The sequence below is a fragment of the Embiotoca jacksoni genome, unplaced genomic scaffold, assembly GCF_022577435.1.
Source record: "Embiotoca jacksoni isolate LCO1_2020_lvr unplaced genomic scaffold, fEmbJac1.0.p SCAF_20, whole genome shotgun sequence".
NCBI classification, from domain to species: Eukaryota; Metazoa; Chordata; class Actinopteri; family Embiotocidae; genus Embiotoca; species Embiotoca jacksoni.
In genome coordinates, this window is record NW_027185341.1 from 3,911,496 (window position 1) to 3,920,372 (window position 8,877).

Here is an 8,877-nt window from a genome sequence, read left to right on the forward strand (position 1 = left end):
TTCCGAGTGGGGAGGGGGTGGAAGCAGACGTCACCGACCGGCCGGAAGTGACGGTATACTTGTCGGTGGTGAAAGAAATATTCAGATCATGTACTTCACTAAAAGTACCAATAAAGCAACGTAAAAAAAAAAAAAAAAAATACTCCAGTAAAAGTCCTGCATAAAAACTCCTATTTAAGTAAAAGTACAAAAGTAGTGGCATCTTTAACAGGGTTGCATTTTAAAATCATAAATGATCTGTCATTAAAAAAAGTTTGATCTTAAAAGTAAGTATTAGATGTCAAGTAGAAAGTACAATACTTCCTTCTGAAATGCAGTGAAGTGAAAGTATAGGAGTATCAAGTGAAGTACAAGTACCCTTAAAGTTTTAGTTTTCACCCCTATTATTGACCAATAATTTACTCCAGTATATTGTATCACTTTCATCACCCATTACAATCAATGTCATCAAAAATAAGAGAGTAAAGGAAGCGCTGATATGAAACTGTCCATTGTAGGTTTATTTGCATTCCTCTGGACTCCGTTGCACCACAGCAACAACAAAACGAGCAAAAATGCCAAGTGTACACAACATCAAATCTAGAAACTCAAGCATGACTTCAGAGCCAACAAACTCTCCAGAGCACAGAGTCATTCTGTGAACCGTTCCTTTATGCTTCCAAAGTTTTCAACGCCCATGCACGAGCATACGCAAAATATACACATTTACAGACAAGTGATTTCCAAGTATACAAATACAGAGCCATGTCAGATTATAATATAAGATAAATAGAGGAAAGCCAAGGTTTTAATAACAATTAAATAAAAAAAAAAAAAATTGTCTGTATATCACACACGCACACATACACGCGCACATTAAAGTATCTCAAAAGAAACGAAATGGAAAACGGAACATGCAAATTGAGAAAACATCAGGTTTAACACGAAGCGACATCTCGGCAGCACTTGATTATCCATCGAGGTGCGACTCTTTAACGGGGTTTTGCTTTGAGTGCCGCATCGACTTCTTCTTCAGGCATCAGAGTGTGCCACTGGGCCACTGGACGCCTGGGATTGGCAAGCATTTCTGACCAGTGACGCAGGCCAACTCCTGTCGCTCCATAACCCATGAAGGTCTTTCCGATGGGGTCGTTGCTGCCGAGTTTATCGTAGTCGAATACCGTGAGGACGACCTGCACTTTCTGAAAGACAACAGAAAAAAAAGCATAATCCAATCTAAACTCCTTGTTCCCACTATAGTGTGTGTTACAAACTGAACTGTGATGTAAAGCCTACCTGTATTTGCTCAAAGGGGACTTCAAAGCTGAAACTCTCATTGAAATAAGGATTGAGTGTGTTTTTCTTGACTGTCGTCTTCTTCTTCTTAATTCGCTTCCCGTTTTGTTGCAACACAATCTTTACATATGGATCTTATGAAAGGGGAAGAGAGAGTGACACGGTCAGGTTGTGTGTTGATATTTCACATCTTCATGAAACTTAAATCTTTTTCATGAAGGAATTAAAGCAAATATCTGACGGAATGATGATACAGATTAATGGCACGAGGTTTTATTACCTGATAAGCCACCGACGTCCATTTTCTTGAGATTTTTTGCCTCCATGATGTTCACTGTCAGTTTTCCAGCAGTGGGTACGTAGCGTAAAGAGATGCAAATGTCACCCAGTTTTTCCTGCTGAAAGGACATAATAATAATTAAAAAAAATGTCATCGAGGACCCATCATGTTTGATACAACAGCTGTTTGTCATGATTCCTCACGTTTTACAAGCAACAGCATAGAGTGTGTTATTTAGTAAATCTAAATATAAAGAATTATATAAATACATACCTCCTCCTTCTCACCGCTCTCTATGTCCCTCCATTGTTGCATTGGCTGTCCCAAATCAACACTGTTCATGGGAATCTTTATTTCACCAATCATATCGTGCTTGGAGAAGCGGTCAAAGTCAAAAACCTGCAGCACCAAAGTCTTTCCGCCTAACTCTGCATAAGGAATCTAGGAAGAGTTATATATATATATATATATAGTTAGGTTGCGCAATAGGTCAAAAGTACACAGTTTCGTTGACTGTGACAAAATGTAACATACTTGACAGTGAGGCAAAACATACTGCATTCATTTTTGAGAGGGGTGTCTTGACATGTCATTCGGGAAATGAAAGACCGAAGATGAGGGGAAGTGGCTGCTTGACACAGGTCGAAACGTCTGCCTCACGAGGGGCACGGAGGTACAAAGTGACATGTCACGGACAGGATGGAGCACCGACACGCGGCAAAACACAAGATCACATCAAGTCGACAAAGGTCCATCACGGGTGCGCTACCTTGAAGATGAAAGTCTCGTTGAACACGGGGCATAAGTTTTTGCGTTGAACCTTGGTCTCGTATTTTTTCTTTTTGTCCGGCAGCAAAAATATTTTGACGTAGGGGTCTGAAGTTCCCCCCATGTCCATAGCGGCGAGGTCCTGAGCCTGAAGTATACCCACGATGAGCTTCGGGGGAAGAGAGAACAAGCGTCAGAAGCACCAGAAAAAGGCGACGGTTTAAATGCCGACAGAACATACGTAGGAATGACAGTTATTTTTTAAGACCTTACGTTTTAATCGTTAATATGAATGGATTGTTTTCACGCATGACCTACCTGGGCATCTGTGAAGTTGTAGTCCAAGGAGAACTCCAGCTTACCCAGCTTCTCCTGTTCTTTCTCCTCTTCCTCGCCTTCCTTCTTCACCTCGCCCTCCTACAAGTCAAAAACATGGTTGCGTTGGATATTCAACATGAAGATCTCGATCAGGTGCGAACGAGTTACCGGAAGGACATCGACGTTTACCTTCTCTCCAGCCTCCCCTTCACCTTCCTTATCCTTTTTGCGGCGGCCTGTCTTCCTCTCCCTCACCTTCTTCGGCTTTTTCTTTTTTGCAAAGCATTTTTTGAAAAAACAGAAGATGCAGCACGCCACCAAAACCAGAACCAACACCACAATGGCTGCCACGGCCCATATGGGAACTGCGAAATGAAGAGATGAATTGGCCCATCAGTTCTCACTGGATACGTAACATTCGTTTATCGTGGCAGAAAGGAGTGTACGTCGTTTGCATTCAAAATAGTGACAAGATGTGAACAAATCCTTAAACATCAACAACCGAAACCAAATGAAACAAACAAACAAACAAAAAACACACATTTGAATCAGATTTTTAAAGTAGATATTTTAACTTTTCAACCCTTCTCTCTGTCAACAGCTTTGTAAAAGCTTGTTGATCTTATTTTAGCCATCAGGAAGAGGATTCAACTTTCTCACATCTGAGATTATATACAAGAACAATCCACTTTGATAAGTTTACTCTATATTCTACATTAGTTCCAATGTTGTGGAACTTAAACTGCTTTTCTTAAGTTTGGAAACATAACCAAAGGCATAATGCACGATATCAAAATAAAATATGATTCTACTGCAATGAAAATCAGTGCTTCTGTTCTTACAACAGTGACTGGAGGCTTCTTGTGAGCACTTCTCTCTTCATTTCAACATTTCTTGTCCACTCACTTATCTCGTGAACGGTTTGCGGAGCGCGTGTTTTGTCAGTAACGCCCTCCTCCACTATCAGATAATAACACGCTCCCTGTCTGGGAGTCGCCCTGTTCAACCACCAGCAGTGGAACCGCGGCAGCAGCTCATCATTAAGTGCTTTACTCCAGGCATCACCAGCAGTAGTTGTTCATTTGTGGGGACAACGGTTAAATGCCATGTTCTACCTGGATTTTTGTGGTCATGGACGTTGAAACGACCCAGAAAATGTCGAATGTGTCCAGAACAATCAGTGGCTTAGTGTCGGAATTCTCCCCCCTTATATCAACAAGCATCTTAAACTTTGTGTTTGTTGAAGATGCTGAATAAAACTGGTTAATATATTTCTGTAAGAATATTAATTTGGCATGATTTAAATTCTGTACAGGGATGGATTTCCTCCATAATAACCAAATGTGCGTTTTTCAACAGGTATATTCAGTTATAACTTGACCACGTTTCAAATTGTAGATGTTGCTCACTTGGCAGATGAGTCAGTTCATTCATGAACTTGTCCTTCATGTGGTTGTAGTCGTGCCCGGGGTGATGTTCTGCATGTTCTGTATGTTCTTTATGTCCTGTATGTTCTGTGTGTTCGTGCTCGAGGTGTTCTGGATGAGAGGGCTCGTGATGAACCGGCTCCGTGGCTTCCTCCGACTCCGGTTCGGACGGCTTGACGGCCCTCCGGACTCGGACCCCGGCACCGACCGGCCTCATGTCAGCTGTGAAACCAGCCAAATCAGCGCAGGAATTCACGTTACGTCGGCCTGTCGTGCTCTCTGCCCACTTGGCTCCTGCACCGAGAGATAACACAACTTTACGTGCATGCTGTGTAATCCCCGTGTTCATGTGTTGCAGTACAGTTCAGGGAGCAGAGGACGGCTCTAAGCCAGATGCTCAACATGGCTGACCCTAATCCCTCTGTTACTCTCATACTGTCCGTCATCTCCTCCATCCCGTAACCCACGCATTTAGGCCCCACGTTCATCCCATCCCCATTTTTCTCTCATCACTGTCTGTGCTGGAGACTGGATTAAACTCTGGCTCTGCAATATTAATCCAAAATCCCAGATTCTCAAAGCTTTAATAAATAGGGGTTGGTCTCCTCCTGCAGTTTTCCTAACCTATAGCCAATGTCCCCCCCTCCACCCCCGATGTCAACTCCTTTGGAAAGTTTTCTGGAAACATAACTGCTTATTAAGGCTTTTCAAAGGAAGCCCAGTGGACTACTCTCATCCAGATTCAGGGACAGCACAGTTTTTATTTGTAGTTTTCATTATTTTTTACCCATAAAAAAAAGAAATCACAAAAATAAACTACATTTTTTTTTTTTACCGTGTATGTACATAAGAAGTCAATTAAATTGTTGACAGAATCAAATGATAAATGATAAAAGCTGTTGATTTAAATTCAAATAAACAAAACTCTTATTTCATGTTTATCGGAGGGATGATGATTTAAGACAGATTCATAGAAAACTTTTAACATATTGCATCAATTAATCAATCATGAGGTTAAACAGTCATTTAACTGGGGTTGTCAAAAATCCAAAATCTTATCATTAAGAAACAAAAATATATATGTATTTTTTTTATCTTGTTCTTAAACATTTACATTTGTTGCAGTGCTCTTGAACTTGATCATAACAACAATGAAATATGATGTAATATTTATCTTACCTGTTGATTCGCTCCTTTAATTCCCTCTTATATGGAAGGAGTCGTTGGGGCACCTTTTAGTTCAGAGTGTATTTCTCGTTGCTTCTCCTTTTGGCTTGTTGGAAACCCCTCACACACACACACCTATCAATCCTTCGATACGCTGCCGACTCTGGCTGGCAGGCTCCTTCCATCAAAGCTAAAGCACTGGCAAATCACTCGAACAGTGTTGTCATTTAATCCCCCCCCCCACCACCCACCCACCCACCCACCCATCCATCCCTCCTACGGACATTAGACGGCTGAATACACATCTGTTGCTTTCTGTCTGAGTGAAGAAGCATAAAGACCAACAGACAGACTTTTCTTATGTTAAGTGTTTGCAATTTACACACCGCGAGGCTTTTTTCCCCCATGTTAATTGGGAAAAGTGACTGTTCATTACATTGATGGCAAGTGGCGGTTTGTGTTTATCCATTAGACCGAAGAGATTGCGGTGCGTCCCGGCCCCCCCTCACTAATCCCCTCTGCATATCCGTCCTCGCAGTCAGTCGTCAATCTACAAAACAACTTTCACCGAGAGTGGATATTCCACGGTCTCTATCCCTTGGCTTACCATTTTACTGTACAAAACACATACCCGTATTTAGAACGCTGCCGGCAGTAATCCCCGGGCGGCGTGCCACATCTGGAGATATCTGTGGCCTCTCTAACACACAACTCTCTACCGGAGTTAACATACTGAACTGCAGAGGAAAACAAAAACAACACCGTCGGCTTTGTGGAGTTCCCTGCTGTTGTGCTCGGTTCAATTATATTCCCCTTAAAATGTGTAAGAAAAGAGCGTCAACACGTGGGTTTAGTACAGGACCCACTGTACTAGGCCATTTTAATTGTACTGTAATGATGACACTGTTGCGTTTTCTCAGTTATGACAACTTCTTCAAGTCAACGGAACAGAAATGAAGAATCAAATCGAATCATTTTCGCAACCGCACAATATCCGTATTTCTATCTGAAGCGTGTTGCAGCCCTGATCACTACGACGAAACTAAAACATCAACAAAGCTAAATAGGACGTACCGCGCGCCTGGATGTGACGCACTCTGTTGACACGCAGTGTTTTTGCAATATATAATTTACCAAGAAGCAGTGTGGACTTTTTTTTTTAAACCACAAACTGTCTGTTGGACTAATGTTAACCATTAAGCTCCCACCCAACAGCGAGTAACCAAAGTCCTACTGTTATCTTTGCAGTTTTCTATAGGTGCAGACGTGACGGAGACATGACTGTCTGCTGAGCAACAGGACATACGAGTTTCAGGGTAAAACACATTTTGAAACGAGACCAACGAAGACCTTGTCAGCATTATCTGGCTTTAATGAGATTTTCCAAAAAAAAGATTCCAAATATTTAAATCTTTTTCCCAATTTGGACTCAAAATGTTATGCATTTTTACAAAATAGAGGTGAAGGCAGAACCTAATGACACTGGAATGCATTACGCATGATAAAACGGAGTCTGACAATGAGCGACTCTTTTCAACAAGCTTATAAGAAAATTGTAGTTTTTAAGCACCACATTTGTGAGAACGTTGTTTTTCCACCATTGAGGTATTTCAGAATTTCTCTTGTGCGATTGGCGCAAGAACGAAGTTAAGAGTAACATGAAACTATTTTAACGTTTTCTTAACGGAAACGAGTGCATAGTGTACGGGACTGTTGCCCCCGTTGTCGCAGTGTATTTTTTTTTTTTTTAACATGTGGAGCTGGTGTCACTATTCTGCTGTGACCTTTACAGAGTGTGTTTGTCAAACAGGTATTCTCCCATAGGACCGTTGGTCTCCGACGCGGTGATGCGGGTCAGACTGCTGATGTAATCGCCCAGCTGCTTGATGGCGTCGTGGCTCTCGAGGAGAAAGTGCTGCTCGAGGAAATCACAGAGCTACAAAAGAAGTCAGAAAAGAAACAGTGGGTAAGAGCTTAATAAAAAAAAAAAAAAAAAAAAAAATCTCTTAAGATCGTCAAACAGATACTAAACTAATATTAATAGCGTGTTAAACGTCACTGAAATCTTCCATACACACAAAAGGATTGTTTTTGTCCGTTTACCGTCACACAGCCATAAAAGCAGCACTGCGTATTCCTAATCCATGCTTACATGCGGGTCATTGTTGGTGCCAGCTCTGCGGTGGACATCCAGGACACGCGTGTTCAGGGACTTCTGGTATTCCAGGGAAAAGGACATTGCGTCCAGACCACCTTTCCAATCCTCTCTACTCGGTTTCTAAAATGACAAAAGTTGATACTTTGATCAACAGACGTACCAAGAAATACAACCAGCTTTAATATTGAATGACTTTTAAAATGCCACACAGACTGGATTGGGACTTACGGCGATCGTCTGAAGCAAAATCCGGCCTCCTCTGGTGTTCTGATATTGCAGCATCTTCTCGGCCTGCTCCTGCTCCTTCACCGAGCGCTCCAGGAAAAAACTGGAGAATTTTGGCAGAGCAACATCGTCCCTGTCAAAATACATCCCCTTAAAAAGAGAGGAGAAGAAACACAATGTTTAGGAAGAAGGACCCTAAGACAAAGAAGTCAACATCGAGAGATAATAACTCGCATTAGAAACACTCGTCGTCCTACAGCTGCGGATTAGTTGCAGACATCGTACCAGAGAGAGGTAGGTGTAGGAAGCGTTGAGCTTCAGGTTGATGAGTTTGTTGACGTCTCCTTCGGTCTCCGAATGGAGGTTTTGTTTGACCGCAGACTGCATGTCTTAAAAAGACAGAAACGGGACAGCAATCAATATAATCGACCGTTTTTTTTTTTTTTTTTTATGCTCAAAAGTCCCAACATACAAACAGTTTGGTCTCCTGGCAGAAAAACAAAAAACAAAAACAAAAAACCCCAGACTTATTTCTTACCTCTACGTCCTCAGCCTGAGTTGACGAACCGACACGGTTTCTCTCTGAAGTGAGCTCTTATCTGCAGGACACTTTTTTGTTTGTTGTTGTTGTTACTCAGCTGATATTTAAGAGCTCAGTTCAACACCGGCTGTCGTCACGTGTTACGAAGCGGATTGAGTTCAAGTGGCGTGAACGCGTCCAGTCGGTCCACGACGTGAACAGCTCACCTCAGTGGTCGCAGTAAACTGGAGCTCGGTTCACACCCGTCACTTGAAAACCCTTTAAACGACAACTACCCACTCGCGTTACGTGACATTTACTTTACGTGAGCCGACATTCAGAGTAAGCTTACTTGTTGCTCGGCTAACGCGAGCTAAGTTAGCACCGACGACACGTGGACGAGTTAAGTCAGTCGTCCCTGAATGTGGATGAAGTTCGTCTTTTCCATTTGTTACCCACCTTGTCTGGACGCAGCGCTGCGCCACTCTGCCAGTACCGCGACTGACAGGCTGACTTTTATCTTGTTTACACTAAACGGCTATCCTCCTGAGCTAACTGCAGCTAGCTCGCTGGTGTGCTGGTACTCTGTGCATCTCTACTGCCGCCTGTTGGGCTGTGGACGAACTACATATGTCAGTCTCAGATGAGACAAAACTACTGCATCAGCTTTGCTCTTGTACTTTTTAATAGAAGTGACCGCACGCTGTTGAGCCACAACACTGAGTATCACATCCTATAC

At 42.4% G+C, this 8,877-nt stretch overlaps 2 protein-coding genes across 3 annotated transcripts; both read right to left on the reverse strand.

Annotated features, from left to right (window-relative positions):
- Nucleotides 1-482: 482 nt before the first annotated feature.
- On the reverse strand, nucleotides 483-5,408 carry syt5b (synaptotagmin Vb). Its single transcript, XM_069155696.1, has 9 exons — nucleotides 5,248-5,408; nucleotides 4,051-4,362; nucleotides 2,831-3,006; nucleotides 2,642-2,740; nucleotides 2,325-2,492; nucleotides 1,829-1,996; nucleotides 1,556-1,673; nucleotides 1,276-1,409; nucleotides 483-1,181 (listed from the first exon to the last, which is right to left on the reverse strand). Exons 2-9 carry the CDS (start codon nucleotides 4,283-4,285, stop codon nucleotides 972-974), a joined length of 1,308 nt encoding a protein of 435 aa, XP_069011797.1. The 5' UTR covers nucleotides 4,286-4,362; nucleotides 5,248-5,408; the 3' UTR covers nucleotides 483-971.
- A 1,174-nt stretch (nucleotides 5,409-6,582) lies between these two features.
- Nucleotides 6,583-8,724, reverse strand: LOC138202036 (ferritin, heavy subunit). Of its 2 annotated transcripts, none has more exons than XM_069155702.1 (5): nucleotides 8,598-8,724; nucleotides 7,904-8,007; nucleotides 7,622-7,768; nucleotides 7,388-7,513; nucleotides 6,583-7,171 (listed from the first exon to the last, which is right to left on the reverse strand). In XM_069155702.1, the coding sequence occupies exons 2-5, from the start codon at nucleotides 8,003-8,005 to the stop codon at nucleotides 7,022-7,024; spliced, it is 525 nt and encodes a 174-aa protein (XP_069011803.1). In that variant the 5' UTR covers nucleotides 8,006-8,007; nucleotides 8,598-8,724; the 3' UTR covers nucleotides 6,583-7,021. The 2 variants fall into 2 exon arrangements, with proteins under 2 accessions (XP_069011803.1, XP_069011802.1); XM_069155701.1 differs by having other exon boundaries at nucleotides 8,157-8,724.
- Nucleotides 8,725-8,877: the final 153 nt, after the last annotated feature.

Bases quoted from the DNA above. Each gene is read 5' to 3' on its own strand.
- LOC138202036 (XM_069155702.1), bottom strand. From the start codon at position 8,005: ATGCAGTCTGCGGTCAAACAAAACCTCCATTCGGAGACCGAAGGAGAC. The intron at 7,514-7,621 runs GTAAGTCCCAAT...TTGTCATTTTAG, and splicing joins TTTTGCTTCAGACGATCGCC to AAACCGAGTAGAGAGGATTG. The intron at 7,172-7,387 runs GTAAGCATGGAT...CTTCTTTTGTAG, and splicing joins GCACCAACAATGACCCGCAT to CTCTGTGATTTCCTCGAGCA.
- syt5b (XM_069155696.1), bottom strand. From the start codon at position 4,285: ATGAGGCCGGTCGGTGCCGGGGTCCGAGTCCGGAGGGCCGTCAAGCCG. The intron at 2,741-2,830 runs GTAAACGTCGAT...TTTGACTTGTAG, and splicing joins AAGGGGAGGCTGGAGAGAAG to GAGGGCGAGGTGAAGAAGGA. The intron at 2,493-2,641 runs GTAGGTCATGCG...CTTCCCCCGAAG, and splicing joins ACAACTTCACAGATGCCCAG to CTCATCGTGGGTATACTTCA.